The sequence below is a fragment of the Triturus cristatus genome, chromosome 4_1 (genome assembly GCF_964204655.1).
Source record: "Triturus cristatus chromosome 4_1, aTriCri1.1, whole genome shotgun sequence".
In the NCBI taxonomy this organism is placed as follows: Eukaryota; Metazoa; Chordata; class Amphibia; order Caudata; family Salamandridae; genus Triturus; species Triturus cristatus.
In genome coordinates, this window is record NC_140585.1 from 1,168,452,631 (window position 1) to 1,168,471,273 (window position 18,643).

Sequence of the window (18,643 nt, forward strand, 5' to 3'; positions counted from 1 at the left end):
CTGTGACTGCTGTTGTCTGTCTTCCTCCTGTGCCTGTATTTTCTCCTGTACCCTTCTTTCCTTCTGTTCCAATCGTCACCCCCGTGATTCTGTGCCTGGCTTTCCTTCTGTGATCCCCGTGATTCTGTGCCTGTTTTCCTTCAGTGACCCTCGTGATTCTGTGCCCGTTTTCCTTCTGTGACCCCTGTGATTCTGTGCCTGTTTTCCTTCTGTGAGCCCGTGATTCTGCGCCCGTTTTCCTTCTGTGACCCCCGTGATTCTGTGCCCTTGCCTTCCGTTCTGTTCACCGCTCCCATTCCCGCCGCTGCGTCCCCTGCGGCCCCACCCCCTGACTGCCCATTCGCTGCCCCTACCTCCCTCCTCCCACCTCCCAGCTGCTCCTCCCTCCCACCTCCTCATATATGGCGGCCGCTGCGCTACCGCGCCGCTGGCGCCCCTTCGGCGCGCCTAAGGCAAGCCCGTCTGCGCCCATCTGTGCCTGGTCCGTGCCCAGCGCCAGGACCCCTGACCCCCACGAACGCCACGATGCCTGCCTCTGCTACGACTCCAGCACCCTCCACACACTCAACGCCGGACGATCATGCACCTGGCCGCCCCGAACCACACCCAAGGACCCTTCTCCTGCCGGAACTGCAGCTTCACCAGCATCCGGCCCGCCAACCCACCTACCAAAGAACCCAACCACCTCAGATGCATCCTTCTCAACACCCGATCAGCACGCAAACACGCCGTGGAACTCTGGGACCTACTGGGCTTCAACACCCCAGACGTCGCCTTCCTGGCGGAGACCTGGCTGAGCCCCTCCTCGGCACCCGACATCGCCATAGCCATCCCGGAAGGCTATAAGATCACCCGCAGGGACCGCACCAATGGAGTAGGAGGAGGTATTGCCATTGTCCACAGGAACACTCTCAAAGTCTCAACCAACACCGACGACACCCTCAGCACTGCCGAACACCTGCACTTCCAGATCCACACCGATCCCAACACCACCCTCAGAGGAACCCTCATCTGCAGACCCCCCGGACCACGAGCACAGTTCAGTGACTCCATCACTGACCTCGTTAGAACACACGCCCTCGCCTCCACGGACTACATCCTCCTCGGGTACTGAACTGCCACCTCGAGAACAACGATACCAACTCCTCCACCCTGATCGACAACCTCGCCAACCTCGGACTCAGACAACTCGTCACTACATCCACCCACTCGGCCGGTCACACGCTTGACCCCATCTTCTCTGCAAACTCCCACGTCTCCTTCAACTACACCACCAAGCTCCACTGGACCGATCACCGCTGCATCCACTTCACCTTCTGGAAACCCACCATGCACCACCGCACCCAACAGATGCCGCGCCGCTGCTGGAGCAAAGTCACCGAAGACCAGTTTTCCATTGCCCGGAGCCCACCCGCAGATCCAACCGACCCCGACACCGCCGCTCGCAACCTCAGACAGTGGATCAATGACTGCGCCAACACCCTTGCCCCGCTCAAGATGCCCTCCAACACCCACACCAGCAAGAAAGCCAGCTGGTCCACCAAAGACCTCCAGGCCTCCAAGCGAACCTGCCGAAAACTCGAAAAAAACTGGATCGCTGAACGAACACCGGAAAGCTACACAGCCCACAAGAACGTCACCCGCAGACACCACCACCTCATCAGATCTGCCAAAAGGACCTCCTTGACAACAACGCACACAACAGCTAAGAGCTCTTCAACATCGTGAAGTAACTCTCCAACCCCAGCTCCAACGACATCCCACCTTCACAAGACCTGTGTGACTCGCTGGCCACTTTCTTCCATCACAAGATCGCAGACATCCACGACAGCTTCAATGCCGTTACCACCCCGGCAACCACTGAGACCCCCGCTCCCACGACCACCACCCACACCAACCACCTGATCGCCTGGACCAACATCAATGACGATGACACCATCAAGATCATGAACACCGTCCACTCCGGATCCCCGGATGACCCCTGCCCACACCACATCTTCAACAAAGCCAGCAGTACCATTGCACCCCATCTCCGGAAAACCATCAACAACTCCTTCATGACAGCGACCTTCCTGGAGAGCTGGAAGCACGCAGAGATCAACACCTTACTCAAGAAACCCAAGGCGGACCCCAAGGACCTCAAGAACTTCCGACTCATCTCCCTGCTCCCGTTCCCAGCGAAGATCATCGAAAAGGCCGTCAACAAACAACTGACCAGCTTCCTCGAGGGAGAACAGCATCCTGGACTCGTCCCAGTCCGGGTTCCGCAGCAACCACAGCACCGAAACTGCCCTCATCACCGCCACCAATGACATCAGGGCCCTGCTAGACAATGGAGAAACCGCAGCCCTCATCTTCCTGGACCTATCAGCCGCCTTCGACACGGTCTGCCACCGCACACTACGAACACGCCTCTACGATGCCGGAATCCAAGAGAATGCCCTGGACTGGACCTCCTCCTTCCTCTCCGGCAAAACACAGAGCGTCCGCCTCCCCCCCTTCCGCTCCGAAGCCACCGGGATCATCTGCGGCGTACCCCAAGGCTCATCCCTCAGCCCAATGTTGTTCAACGTCTACATGGCACCGCTCACCCACATCGCACGACGGCACGACCTCAACATCATCTCCTATGCCGACGACACCCAGCTGATCCTCTCCCTCACCAAGGACCCCCACACCGCCAAAACCAACCTCCACAAAGGAATGAAGGCCGTCACCGACTGGATGAGGAACATCCAACTGAAGCTGAACTCGGACAAGACGGAGGTCCTCATCCTCGGATTCACCCCCTTGGCCTAGGACGACTCCTGGTGGCTGACTGCACTAGTAACACCCCCAACACCCACCGACCACGCACGCAACCTAGGGGTCATCCTCAACTCTACCCTCTCCATGATGAAGCAGGTCAACACCATCTCCTCCTCCTGCTACAACACCCTCCGCATGCTTCGCAGGATCTTCAAGTGGATCCCCACCGAAACAAGAAGGACGGTCACCCAGGCCCTCGTCAGCAGTAGACTGGACTACGGAAACGCACTCTACGCAGGAGCCCCGGCCAAACTCCTGAAACGGCTTCAACGCATCCAGAAAGCTTCTGCACGCCTGATCCTCGACATCCCTCGCCGCAGCCACATCACACCCCACCTGAGAGACCTGCACTGGCTCCCTGTCAACAAGAGGATAACCTTCAAACTCCTCACCCATGCACATAAGGCACTCCACAACTACGGACCAACGTACCTCAACAGCCGACTCAGCCTCTACACCCCCACCCACCAGCTCCGCTCCGCAGACCGCGCCCTCGCCACCGTCCCCCGCATCTGAAGAGTGACCACCGGCGGCAGATCATTCTCCCACCTCGCCGCCATGACATGGAACACCCTCCCCATCTGCCTACGGCAGACCGAAGACCTTCTGACCTTCATAAGACTTCTCAAGACCTGGCTCTTCGAACAGTAGCAGCTCCCCCCGCCCCCAGCACCTTGAGACCCTCGCGGGTATGTAGTGCGCTTTACAAATGCTATGATTGATTGATTGATTGACTGTGCTTTGCATAAAATCTCATGAAGAACGAAGCACATGTCTGGAGTTAAGAAAACAGAATATTGGAAGAAATGAATAGTTATAAAGCTCAGAAAATGAAATATTAGAGTACATGAATAACTATCAAGCTGTGCTTCACTGGATGAACTGCAACTTTGCAAAATATTGACCGCATTGACCAGAATGCACTGGGAGGGCTATTGACTCTTGTTTCACTTGAAATACACAGCTGAAGACTATTAGTGAGACTAGTACTGTTTTGAGCACTACAAAATGGAGCTTTCAGCTTTTCCACCTTGATCCCTATCTACGTGGTTTCCGCAAAGGTTACAGCACTGAAACAGCCTCCTTAAAGATAGTTGACAGCATCCATAGAATACTGGGAAAAGTAGTGCAGGTCTGCTCGAGCTCCTCAACCTTTCTATGCCTTTGATGCTATTGAGACCCAATGCATCATGAAGACCCACTTGTGCCTCTGAGTAAAAGTCCTCAAATGGTTCAGTTCTTTTTTCACCAATTGCAAACATGTGATGAGACGTAGCACTGCATCATCCAACCCATCTTACATCACCTGTAATGTCCCCCAGGATTCCATCTTCGTCTCCATACTATTTAAATCTCAATGGAGTCGCTGAAGCTCCTAATAAAGCACACCGGTGTCGAGATCCACTAGCATGCCGCCTACACCTAGATTTACACCTCCCCTCTGAAAGACCACTTAGCAAAGATAGCCACTCACTTCCTCAAACTTAATATGGACAAAACTTATCTCATCCTCATGCATAACCAGCACCACCTCAAATACAGAACTGAATAGCTTAATAAACTTGAAGCCTTCGACTTCAATCCACATCTCTCCAGAGAAGTAAAATGATTGGGCCTTTGGATTGACCCTTCCCTTTCTGTTTCTTCCACATCACCCACATTGATGAGCCAGCCAGGCTATCTCTACTCTCCCTATAACACCTCAAACCGTTCCTCAAACCAACAAACTGCTGTCTGGTAATCCTATCCATGGTTATCACCAGCATTGACTATGGCAACACAACTCTCACTGGCATTTCTAAATACTCTCTTACACCCCTTAAGGTCGTCCTCTACTTCATGATACATTTAATTTCCTGCAGCACAAATTTGATCACTTCACTACAATACTAAAAGGCCTACATGGGCTCCCTATTGAGGCATGATTAAAATTTTAAATAGCCTGCATTACTTTCAGAACAATACTACCTATGCTCTGCCAAAAAAAATATCTGTAGGCATGAAACATCTTAGATGTAGAGGCATGCTCAGCCTTCAATCTAAAGATCTGTGAAACCAAGTCAGCCAATTCCCAGTTTTGTGCAGGAGCAGCACTCCTCGAACTCATTTCTCACTGAGATGTGCTGCCAAGAGGACCTGCTTGTGTTCCGCATGGAACTAAGGGGCATATTATCAAGGTCCGGCGTTAAAATTATAGCCGCTTTATCGGCAGAAAACTGCCGCTAGAGCTGCGATAATGGGCTTGATAATATGCCCTTGAGAATTCCAATAGAAGCCCATGTTCTGGTGTGAACATGGGCTTCTATTGGAATTCTCTGCGTCATATTATCAAGCCCATTATCTCCGCTTTAGCGGCAGTTTTCTGACGCTATAGCGGCGATAATTTTAACGCCGGACCTTGATAAGATGCCCCTAAAATCCTTCCTCTTTAACTTCTACATGAACTGATCATCCGCTAAACTTCTCTGTTAAAGATCTCCTGCACTGTTTGGACTCAAATCTTTCTCTAACTGCACCCTCCTGTTGCCTTTTACTTCACCTCCTCTACCTCTATCTCTGCATACATATTACCATATCAATTTCCTTTCTGATTATTTTTTCTTCTGCACCCTCATCTCCTCCTCCTTCTTTCTGCTTTCCTCCTTTGACCTACCTAAAACCTCCCCTTCCCTTTCCTCCACACCTTTCCCATCAACTCCTCAACCCTCCCAGTTTAAAGATTTCTCAGCTCACTCTGTGGTTATGTTATATGTAAGGCGAGAGCCAATCTATGCTATTTTGTTACGTTGTAAAGAACTCTGACACCCCCAGGTAGAGTGACGCTATAGAAAAATCCAAAATAAAAGAAACAAAAATCTAATGGTTATTCAATAACATGTCAAGATTGATGGTCCTCAAAAGTCTTTGGTGCTCCATGTATCAGTGTTAATTGCTAAAATGTACTTTGAGTTTTCTCATATACTTAAGCAATAGCTCAGTCACATAGCCCTATCTAACTACCGGACAATTTGTTGTAAGCTAGCCCTGTAAGGAGGAGGTACAACACATGGGCGGCATTGCAATGTCAGGCGGAATCACTTATGCCCGACACCGCATCGGTCATGGGACTGACCGACACCCGGTCGGCAGTTCCAACCGCCCCATTAGGATGTGATTGAACACTGTTCGGTCTCATTCCTATATTTATCAATGGAAGCATGCATTCCGTCCGTAAACCAGCCGGAATGCATGCTCCCATATTAAAATGGGAGGTGCGGTTCATCAAGGTGCCTGCCACAAGGTGCAGGGATCAACAGGGGGACACCATAGGTGCCTCCTCGGTCTCCAACCAGAGGCCGTGCACCAAAGGGGGCCCTGCTGGGGGCCCCCAAAGATGCTTTCCGGCTTGGTTTCCATGTCGGACAGACAGGCATGAAAACCATGTCGGAAACAGTTGTAATCTCAAGGGCGGAAAGGCCCACTCTTGAGATTATTTGCGGCATTCCAACTGGCAGACGGGCTCTCCAAGCCCATCGGAGGCCAGCTGGAATGACTGGTTGGATTCCTTACCGACCGCCTACATCCTAATGAGGCAGTCGGAAAGGAATCTGACCGGCCCATTGCGATGAAGCCGTAAAGGCTCCAACAGAGGGTCTGAGCAGTTTACGGCTGCATTGTAATCGGCCCCATAGTATGGAAAAATCGTACGAGTCACGAAAATTTGGTCTAGACGATTACTAAAGTCTGTGGCCCCAATTCATATTGGTAAAGTTAGACCTGAAGTGTAAGTTTAGCCTTCAAGTTTAACTTTAGACTTGAAGGGTAAGTTTAGCCCTGAAGTCTAAGTTGAGACCTGAAGTCTATACTTAGACTTCAGGTCTCAACTTGGACTTCAGTTCTAAATTAGACTTCAGGTCTAAACTTAGACTTCAGGTCCAAAGGTACACGTCAGGTCTAAACGCACACTTCAGGTCTAAAGTTAGACTTCAGGTCTAAATTTACACTTCAGGTCTAAGTTTACCTTTGTGGATTGGGCCCTCAGTTTCTTCAAAGAAAGATTTGCTGTAGGTTACTTTATGGGTGCCTTTTTGTGTGGCTTCATGTGTTAATGCATGTGAAACTCGGGTGAAAAAGCATATTCACTATGGTCATCTTGCAATTAGGACCAGTGTCAACGGTGTTAAACATATGATTAGCTAATATGACTCGTTGTTATGTACCATAGTGAGGTAAATGTGAGCGCCATGATCAGGATGAATTCACAGCATACCTATATGACGTTAGTCGATGCGTAATAGATGGATCCATTGGCGGAGCAAACCATATGCGTGTGTGAAAGTGGCCATAAACTATAGTCATTACCAAATGGTTTTAAACATAATGATGGAGCAGGATCACAGTTTATCATAGTGAGTTTGCCATAAACGTACTTGATATATGACTGCATGTCTGCGTTTGCTTTTGAATGTACTAAGAGATAAAATGACTCCCACTCACTGGGATAAAACTCCTGTTGCATCAGGGTAATTGATTTTTGGTTCTCGGTTACAAACAGCTGCATTGGAAGCTTGTCATTGAAAAACAAAAAACTTGGCCTTGTGGTTGCATCAAACATGGCACCCACTCAGCAAAGCTTCAGTGCCTTCAGTGTTACCTCGACACCAGTGACTACACTGAAGGTTAGCGTGGATCATTTAACCATAATACGCAGTCTCCTGCATGGGGACCGAGGCCACAGCCTCCTCAGACTTGGGCCGCCTGCCATAGTCCAAAGAAACCAGAAAGAACCATATGAGGCGCTGAGCAGCTGTTTGCAGGGACAGTTTGTATGGAACTGACCAACAGGCCAAACAGCTCATTGAGCTGAAATCCTACCTATGAGCCTTCAGTTTATTGGGCCATCTCAATCTTTAATACTTTTTCCATAGAGGTGTGGTGCAGCGGCCAGGGCAGCTGACTTCGGAGCACAGGGTTCACTGTTCGATCCCCAGCTCCGGCGGCTGCTCAGCTCAGCACCATGTGACTCTGGGCAATAGCTCACTTAATTTCCACGACGGCCCCCAGCGCCTTGAGACCGGAAGGGTGAGTAGTTTGCGCTTTACAAATACGGATTTTTTTATTTATTATTTATTTCCACTGCCAGGAACATTTGCTTTTTCAAGCGCCTGTAGGTAGCCACATTTTAGAAGGTTTGCTGTGTTAATAATCTTTGTTGTTATCCTTCTGTGCAATCTGAGAATTTATGTCAAGTTAACATGTTGGGCGTGGCATTACGTCTGTAATACTGCCAAGGGTCATCAGGTTGACATTGAGGATCTGTTAACTTTTCAGAGGTTCCCAAACGCAGTGTTCCGGTCAGAAAGGGAAAGTCCATCCCAATCCTGTACACCTTGGTGGTGGTTTCCTTCCTGCTGTGGGCGGCTCTTGCGACTCTGGCTTACTTTGCTTGTAAGTATGCGTGTTGTCTACTAACTCCCTGGGCACTGACGTAACCTGCCATGTGCTGGGTAGAACTGCTAAGGCAGGGCCAGCCTGGCCTACAAGGAAACGAAGCGATCTCAGAACCCCCTGAAGACCTGGAAGGCTGGGCAAGGTGTTTCTAATATTGTTCAAAGTTGTAACCTTTCCCTCAAAGATCTCCATTGGACGAGATGTGGGAATGCTGCATTGGCGGTCCCAAATCACAAATTTCTAGTTCCAAAAGTACTGCTACTTCTGGGTTGCAGGAATACTGGACCAGTACAAGACTAAACATGAGAAATGGAGTCTTCCCATGCCAACTGCCACGTGATATTCCTCATTTGGGCCATAATTTCACCCAACATACTGCCTACTTTGAGCGGATGAAATATCAATGTTCTCTTGCTATGTTCTCTTATTGTGATGCTGTTGTGTTGATATTGTACAGGGTAGTGTTGACATTTGGTGGTGTTGACTTGTTGTATTGCCTTTTATTCATGTTTTTATTATACTCTTGTGTTGTCTTCTGTTGTGCTTGTTTGTGTCTCTGTTGTGTTATATTTTTTCGCTTTTGTTATGTTTTATTGTGTTGTTGGTTTAAGTTGTTTTGTTGTTGTGGTCTGTCATTGCTCTGTGTAGTATCTTACAAATTTCAGGAAATTCTCCTGCGTCTTTCAGTCAAAACAAGCGCTCACCACTATCAAAAGTAGAAACCTACTACTTCTATTGCTTTACCATTTTTCAATACATCAATCAGCCTAAAACCATCTCACGGGTCATGCCTTAATAAAAACTTTTTTCAACCTCATTCTTTGTGATCTAGCTATTGACGCAGAATTGTCTTGAATCCACACACCAATTTCATTATTGTTCCTGATTTTCCTTTCTCAGTTACACATATAGTGAGCCAACAGCGAGAAACCTCAGCGGAGCTGAAGAGGCTTTGGACAGCCCTACAGAATGCAAGTAGTAAGTCAATCCATTTTTCCTTAACATAGTCAATACAATCAAGGATTTTAAAACAAGCAATATGGTGACCTCAGCAAAGCATCAATATCTTCTTATGTTGACTAATAACTTGCAACAGATCGAGACCCCGGGTCGAGAGTGCGGGGATCCGGGGCCTTCCACTGAAATGGATATCTTCCTTTCTCGGTGATCGCTTTCAAGAAGTCCGTCTTGCTGGCTTTTTCTTGCTGAGAAAAGGAGGCTGACATGTGGGGTCACTCAGGGCTCATCGCTCTCTCCCCTCCTTTTTAACTTGTATATTTTTCCCTTAATTTTGGCCCTTCAAAAAAAAGAGAGGTGGTTATATTCAATTACTCTGACGATCTCCAGCTTGTGTTTAACATTGATTCCTCCCCTTCATCTACGGAAAGCTTCCAGTCTACCATGTTATTCATTAGCAACTGAATGAACACTAATCACCTTAAGCTAAATCCCGATAAAACCGAGCTGATTCTTACTGGTGGCCCAGGGAATCCCTGGAATTCCAACTTTTGGCCACAGTCACTGGGGTGCCCTCCATTTCCTGTCAGCTCAGTTAAAAGTTTAGGAATTGTGATTAGCAACGACCTTACGATGAAGGCACAGATAAGTGCTGTGGTCTCTGCTTGTTTCTTTCACCTCTGGAGAATCCGCAAAATAAGCAGATATTTAACCACCGAGGCCCGGACTCAAGTTATACTTCCTTTGGTTATGTCGCGTATTGATTACGCTAACTCACTGTATACCGGCATACCAGCCTACCAATTACGTGGGCTTCAACTAGTGCAGAACCAAGCTGCTAGGTTGTTTATGGCCAACCTAAATCTTACCATGTGAAACCTCTGTTGAAAAAGCTACATTGGCTTCCAGTTATCCAACTCTGCCTTTTTAAATTAGGCTGTACAATTTACAAAGCCCACTCTGATCGTGGCCCGGCCTTCATCGCGTCCAAAGTACGGCACTATGTCCCCTCCCGCGATCTACGTTCTGCTAATATGAATCTGCTGACCCCTTGCCCATTCAAACGCAAAAAACACGGAGGCTTAAGATTCTCGTTCCTGGCACCACAATTTTAGAACTCTCTTCCCCCCGATTTGAGACTGTCCACTTCTTATACTCAGTTCAGGAAATCTCTCAAAACTTGGTTATTTGTTCAGGTCTACATGTGAAAGTTCCATTTACTGTCTCAGCAACTGATTGGTGAACATGCGCTTTATAAATAGTTTTTAACATAACATAACATAACATAACATAACATAACATAACACAACAGATGATTAGACATTTTATCCTGTGCACCTGTTGATATCCATTGACCACCTATTTTATTTTCATTGATGGACGGGCAGTGTCATCTTCAGCAATGGGAGGGTGTGTTAATAGAAATTATTGGACCAATTATGCAAGAGAATCTACTGGCGTATAGGAACTTCCTTTTACGCTGTTGACATTGGATCCTTCCATCACAACACTCTTTATAGTGAACATACATAATACATCATGTAAAATCATTCAGAATTTGCACTCACTGTCAGAAAGTGAAGTATAGCAGTCAACAATTGATATTTAAATTCCTGCTACAATCATAAATTGGGAATATAAGCAATAATTATATAGATTAACACACATAATATAATTTTAGTTCCAGCTGAAACGGAATTCAAGTCCTTAGACTATAAATTCAGACTTCACCTAAAATCAAAGTTGTATCCAAATATTAATGTTGAGTGGTTTGTTTAAAAGCAACTCATGCTAACTTTAAGAATATTAATAAAGTATTGCTCTGCAATTACGTTTGAACATGACCACAGGTATACATTCAGTAACACAATAGAACTAATAGACAAGTGATAATTTCAATAGACACACAAATCTAACATTTTTTGTGAAAAGCTCCTGCATTAACCTCTAGGGTAAAAGAAAAGCACTGAGTGCATTTTAGTCCAATTTGAACTGGATTCAGTTCTACATATAACGTCGCTCTTGGTAAATTATAGCACATGGCGAACAACATTAGGCTCTAGGGTTTACTATTTTTCGGTATTCACAAAGGTAAGTTACTACTAGTAACTTTACTACTAGCAATTTTACTAGTAGTAAGTAACTTTACTACTAGTACGTTTACTAGTAATAAAGTTATTAATAGTAACTTATCTTTGTGAATACTGAAAAGTACAAAATGTAGACGTTTGGTCCAATTTAGACTTTAGGACTAAACTTAGACTTCAGGTCTATTCTATTCTATTCTATTCCGGAGTTCTTATATAGCGTGTGGCTACCCGAAGGCCTCCCAGGGCTCAGCAGACATCGAATGTTGGTGTCAATAGGGGGTTAATCGCTGAACAGCCAGGACTTCAAGGTTTTGCGGAAAGGAAGTGCAGGCTCCAGTCGGCCCAGTTCCAGAGGCAGGGAATTCCAGAGCTTAGGTGCCAAAAACCAAGTGGAACGGCCACCACACCGTGACCTACAAATCATCAGAACCTTCAATAGATGGTTTGAGAAGGATCTAAGAAATCTCCCCGGCAAATATGGGGAGGCTAAATGTCTTAACAGTAAGGGGCCTTTTACATTGATTGCGCTATGTATAATGCATAGGATCTTAAACTGAACACGGCGTTCCACAGGGAGCCAATGAGGGTCTCTAGGAGCCCTAGTAGCAGACTGATGTTTAGGGATGGACATCAGAAGTTGTGCAGCAGCATTCTGCATGGTTTGTAACCTTCTCATGATGAAGTAGGGAGAGCCAAGATACCAGGAGTTCTCATAATCAATATGTGATAGCAAGAAGGGCCTGGACGATCACTCTTCTGGCTGTAAAAGGGAGAAGGTTAAGAACCTTCCTCAACAGTCTCAGGGTGCCGTAACAACTGGCAGCAAGTTTTTTGACCTGAATATCCATCATAAGACTGGAATCTAGCCATATACCAATGATCTTTATTGAGCTTTTAGGGGTAGGCAACTTGCTCAGGCAGTCTGGTAGGGGGCTCGGGCATAGCTGCAAAAGTTGGTGCCCAGCTGAATGACTTCAACTTTGTCCTAGCTGAGTTTAAGTTTGTAGCCGGCCATCCAGCTGGCTACTTCCTGAAGGCATGGAGTCAGGGATAGGTGAATAGAGCTGGGGTTGAGGAAATTGACATGACTAACTCGGTGTCATCGGCTTAGGAAGCCAATGGCAACACAAATGAGTCCACAATCTTGGCAAGGGGAAGCATATCATGATTAAAAAGAGTGGGGATTATGAAGGATCCCTGCAGAATCCCACATTTGAGGATGAAGCTGGCTGAGTAGCAAGACTGCTCCAAGACCTGGACGGTTCGATTCTCAAGGAAGTAGGAGGGTCATTCTAAAGTTCTGCCCTCTAAACTGGTCTTAGATAGTCTGTGAATAACAGTTCGATGGTTGTCGGTATGGAAGGAAGCACTAAGGTCTAGAAGGATAATGGCTGCAGAACCTCCTTGATTTAAAAGATTTTAAAAGAATTTAAGTTCCTCCACCACCACCAGCAACGCTGTTTCTGTGGTGTGGCTGAAAACCCATTTGGGTTGGATGGAGAACTTCCTTAAATTCGAGGAAGGCAAAAGATTTTTTTTAACATGTTTTGCTCAGAGCTTGGAGACTCTGGGTAGCAATGAAATTCACCTATAGTTTCTCAGGCAAAGGGGGTCAAGATTAGGTTTCTTTAAGAGTAGTTTAACAATGGCATGCTTCCACTGATGGGGAACCTGTCTTTTACAGTGTTAATGGTAAGATTTGGAAAGACCATGAGAAGGCCCTCTTGATGATCTAAAGTAGATTTATTACAAAAGGGGTCAGCCAAAATGGGAAGGAGGAGTAGATGTCCATGACTTTCTTCTGGAAAAAATGTGCCAAATCATCGCAGTGTTCAGTATAGGCATCGGAAGTGAGGCAAACAGCGACGGCTCAATGATTTCTTTTGAGAATCTTAAAAATCTCTTTCAAAGAGTTAGAAGAATTGGCAATTTTAGTGGAGAAGAAGGCGTCTAAACTTAGATTTCAGGTGTAAAGTTAGACTTCAGGTGTAAAGTTAGACTTAAGGTGTAAAGTTAGACTTTAGACCTAAACTTAGATTTGATGCCTAAAGTTAGACTTTTGGTCTAACTTTACCTGTGTGAATCGGGCCCATAGTGTCTAATGAATTATAGCTCATAGTGAAGTGGACTATTGACTTTAGTGTCGATATATATATGTATTTGGCTTATATTCTCATGTGGTGTGATTCCTTGAGTGTAGTGATACTATCTTAATGGAGTGACTTGGGGCCTGATTCACAAAGAGCCTCTGCAGTCATGGTGGAGGCTCAGCAGTCATGGTGCCTTCTCCGCACTCGTCACGGAATCTCCGCACTGCAGTTTCTCATTGCGTAGATTCCACCACGAGTGCTGAGACTCCACCATGAGTGAAAAGACTCTGCAACGACTGCGGAGGCTCTTTGTGAATCAGGCCCTATGTTTGTAGGATCTGAATCCCATGTGTAGTAAGGGAGGCTCAATTTGCATGATCTGCATAAATGATAGCATACTAGCGCAGTTTGTAAAATGTTGCACTCCATGAGCAGTGTGTGTGTCTTGTTGTGTTAGCATAATATTGCTTCAGCAGGACTTGTATATAGTTATGGTTGTTATTTGAGTAATGTTCAGTTATGGCTGGTTGTGTGAGAAAAAGAATTCTGTGTTTTGGCAGGTTTAATGTTTTAAATCTGTATCTTGTAATGATACCAAAACACACATGTGAACCCATACGCTCAGGAAGCAGCGATGTACATTGTATGTGATGTTTTCTGTTTAATCAGGCTACTAATTTCAATGTATTAAGGACAGATTTATTAGTCATCTTGACTGTTCGAGGAATAATAACACCTTTGTACAGATAATACACTGTAGAATGGCTGTGGAGGTTTTTGCCTGTGTGAGTGTGGCATGTGTGTTTGCACTGAGAACTTGTGTGTAGGTTAGAAGGGCGAAATAATTACTGACGTGGTGTAGTGGGTTTTAGCTTACCAGTTATTAACAGAGGTGCTCATTCAGCTATCACTGACCCCAGCCAAAATTGAAGTAGAAAGAGTGGAACAGCTTGGTTGATGCCTGTGTGAGCCAGCAAATGCAATCCTATCCTCCCTCTTTTCCTTTTTTCTGGTCTTTCTAGGTTTCCCGTAAAGACATATTTTCACTTTCTGTGCTTTGGGTCAGTTATCTGCTTTTCATTGATTGGCTTTCTTGTCAATCTCATTGGTTTGCTTATTATTTAAGGGCTTTTCTTCTTCTTCTTGTGTTTGTCACTCCACACAGGAGCATAGCTTCTTTACCATCAATTTGATTGGATGACTTGTATACTTCCACAGTTGACCTCAGCGGACATCAGGGAACGACATTTTCTTTTGCTTTCAGGGCTACAATGGAGGCATGTGTTTTCTTCATTTCTCCCTTGTGTGCGCTTCCCCTCTTATTCTACTTTTACCACAAGGTGGGGGCCTATGGGAGATCAATTTATTAGGTCTGGCTTGAAAGTGAAGCTGTTGTTTGGCCATATATGATCAACCTCAAAAATAACTTTTGGAGTCCTACAGAAAGGGGCTTTGGCTCTGCCCACATGTTTGTGAACAGAAGTACATGTTTTGTTTGGGCAGAAATTGTGTGCTTGCATAGAAAAAAGCTTACCCTTCAAGAACTGTAATAATTTGCTTATAAAGTTATGTGAGCCAGAGCTCTTTATCAAGTCTAGCTATTGTATTACAACCGAGCTCTATCTTTAGGTCATACACATGCCACTGCAACGCTATGCCTCCTAGATAATTAGCTAATTATGGTGCTTGTTCTTTTCTGGCAGCAGCACAGTAAATGTAATTATTAATTTTAATTTACTCCTAATGTAAGATGTTTATATATTAAATTAAACAAATGTAGTTGTTTAATACACTGTTATTTAAAATTAAGCCTCCCTGAATCCTAAAAATACATCATGGCCCCATAACACTAACATTCTCTGAACACTACAAACTCCTTGCTACCCCTTAATGCTACCCATCCCTGAATCTTAAACCCATCCTATCCCTTAACACTACCCTTCCCTGAACCCTAAAAACTCCTTACTACCGATTAAGGCTACCCTTCTCTGAACGTTTAAACCTGTTACTATTGTTTAATGCTATCACTCCCTGAACCCTAAAAACCTTTTACTACCATTAACAGCTACCCTTCCTGAACTCTAAAAATCCCAGACTACCCATTAACCTTACCCTTCACTACAGTGAAAAACCATATGACCTTAATATCATACCTTACTAGCCCTTAAAACCTCCTCTAAACACCTTACTATCCTTTAATGCTACCCTTCCTTGAACCCTGAAACCCTTAACTACCCCTTAAATCTACCTTTCCTGAACTCTAAAAACACCTAACCACTCTTAATGATACCCATATCTGAACCCAAAAAGTCCTTACTACACCTTGTAGGAAATTTCTCTTTTCTGCATGTTCACCCAGTATTTTTTTTTTTTATAAACAACTTTTTATTAAATTTTAGAAGGGTCGCACTTGGCGCAGTACACAGCTGTTTTGCCTACAACCATATAGGCCGGCAGCCATTAGACACGAACACCATAGGGCGAGGGCCCAGGAAATCAGAGGGGCATGCCATATCCCAAGTGTAGAGGTACATGCAATCTCAACCACGGACACTCTCCCAAGCCCAGGAAGCTCTATGTCTACCAATACCTTTACAGCAGAAGAACAAGCACTAGCACTTGCCGGTGCGTCAGGGAGCAGCAGCAGATGAAAAAGGCCCCAGCCGCGCCCCATGCAGGCCCCCTTTCTAGTACGATGCAAAGTTCTGGGAGGGCAGCGGAATGTCCCGACTTTGGTGTACTGCCACCGTAACTACGCCTAGTGCCATGTCTTCCTAGGCCCAGCCGCGCACAACCGGGCCAGGCAGCACACCACCCCCATGGACCGCCCCCGGGGAGACACCCCACCCCGCAACTCATGCCTCCCCAATCAACCAGCAAGAACATCCAAAGTAAAGACTAGCTCCATCATCGCTAGACTGATCATGGCAAAGGAAGGACGCGCAGCAAGGCGCCCCAGACATACCTCTATATCGCCGCGTGCGAACCCTCCAGAACAGTCCCTAAATAGGAGACCAACTGGAATAATAATAACAATAATGATAGAAAAGGAAATAAATAACGTAAAAGAGAAAGGGAAAAAAAGGGGGAAGGGGGTGGGAAAGGGAACGGAGAGAAAGGGACTGGGGTAGAGCGAGGGGGGTCGACGAGGGGGAAGGAATGTCATCAACACTATCACCAGCCCATGGAGGCCGGGAGGGCCCAGTATTTCAGAGGCAGGAGTCTCTCCCCGCCCAGAGGGTGGCAGAGGCTAACCCAAATCACCTATCATTCAGCGACCCCCAAAAGCCCCCTGGATCCGCAGGACACAGCGCATCATCGAAGAGCCGCAGGGCCCGAAGTTGTGGTGGTTGCAATCGAGCATGTTCCAAGCGCCCTAGGTGGTCCACCAAAGGCTTCCAGAGTTTCTCGAAGTGAGTGTCGTGGAACTGAAGACGTGCCGTGAGCAGCTCCATCGCCACCACATGCCATAGGCGAGTGAACCATACGTTTATGGAGGGCGTCTCCGCCTTTTTCCAATAGAGTGCCACCGTCTGTTTGCAGACAAAGCGGTACAAAAGGGGGTGGTGATGGACGGAGCATCAGAACCAATCAAACACTCACACCCAGTCAACAGATCTGGGTTTGATCCATCACCGTTCTTTAGCCCAATCTGCCACCCCAGTTCAGACATGGCCATATACAAATCAGTCTGACCCTGTGCCTCATGGGAACAGTCCAGCCCGAACTGCCAAGCCATGCCTTCCCTGGACCGGAAACAAGCTTCCTGGGACCGGTTTCTGGCATTTCAGCCGTCTTCAGCCAGGCTTGCTTGAATCCAGTGGCAAAGTGAGCAAGGGACTCACGTCTGAGCATACCCTGCCAACTTATGGCAGACAAAGCGGTACAAAAGGGGGTGGTGATGGACGGAGCATCAGAACCAATCAAACACTCACACCCAGTCAACAGATCTGGGTTTGATCCATCACCGTTCTTTAGCCCACTCTGCCACCCCAGTTCAGACATGGCCATATACAAATCAGTCTGACCCTGTGCCTCATGGGAACAGTCCAGCCCGAACTGCCAAGCCATGCCTTCCCTGGACCGGAAACAAGCTTCCTGGGACGGGTTTCTGGCATTTCAGCCGTCTTCAGCCAGGCTTGCTTGAATCCAGTGGCAAAGTGAGCAAGGGACTCACGTCTGAGCATACCCTGCCAACTTATGGCAGACAAAGCGGTACAAAAGGGGGTGGTGATGGACGGAGCATCAGAACCAATCAAACACTCACACCCAGTCAACAGATCTGGGTTTGATCCATCACCATTCTTTAGCCCACTCTGCCACCCCAGTTCAGACATGGCCATATACAAATCAGTCTGACCCTGTGCCTCATGGGAACAGTCCAGCCCGAACTGCCAAGCCATGCCTTCCCTGGACCGGAAACAAGCTTCCTGGGACCGGTTTCTGGCATTTTAGCCGTCTTCAGCCAGGCTTGCTTGAATCCAGTGGCAAAGTGAGCAAGGGACTCACGTCTGAGCATACCCTGCCAACTTATGGCAGACAAAGCGGTACAAAAGGGGGTGGTGATGGACGGAGCATCAGAACCAATCAAACACTCACACCCAGTCAACAGATCTGGGTTTGATCCATCACCGTTCTTTAGCCCACTATGCCACCCCAGTTCAGACATGGCCATATACAAATCAGTCTGACCCTGTGCCTCATGGGAACAGTCCAGCCCGAACTGCCAAGCCATGCCTTCCCTGGACCGGAAACAAGCTTCCTGGGACCGGTTTCTAGCATTTCAGCCGTCTTCAGCCAGGCTTGCTTGAATCCAGTGGCAAAGTGAGCAAGGGACTCACGTCTGAGCATACCCTGCCAACTTATGGCAGACAAAGCGGTACAAAAGGGGGTGGTGATGGACGGAGCATCAGAACCAATCAAACACTCACACCCAGTCAACAGATCTGGGTTTGATCCATCACCGTTCTTTAGCCCACTCTGCCACCCCAGTTCAGACATGGCCATATACAAATCAGTCTGACCCTGTGCCTCATGGGAACAGTCCAGCCCGAACTGCCAAGCCATGCCTTCCCTGGACCGGAAACAAGCTTCCTGGGACCGGTTTCTGGCATTTCAGCCGTCTTCAGCCAGGCTTGCTTGAATCCAGTGGCAAAGTGAGCAAGGAACTCACGTCTGAGCATACCCTGCCAACTTATGGCAGACAAAGCGGTACAAAAGGGGGTGGTGATGGACGGAGCACCAGAACCAATCAAACACTCACACCCA

The 18,643-nt window shown here is 47.0% G+C and overlaps 1 protein-coding gene across 1 annotated transcript in view; it reads left to right on the top strand.

The window, feature by feature from the left end:
- LOC146856273 (uncharacterized) overlaps window positions 1-18,643 on the top strand; it is a 267,800-nt gene that overhangs the window by 97,783 nt on the left and 151,374 nt on the right. The window contains exons 3-4 of the mRNA XM_085654369.1: window positions 8,119-8,235; window positions 9,139-9,216. Of these exons, the coding sequence (XP_085510495.1) occupies window positions 8,119-8,235; window positions 9,139-9,216 (195 nt within the window). The remainder of the gene's footprint in view (window positions 1-8,118; window positions 8,236-9,138; window positions 9,217-18,643) is intronic.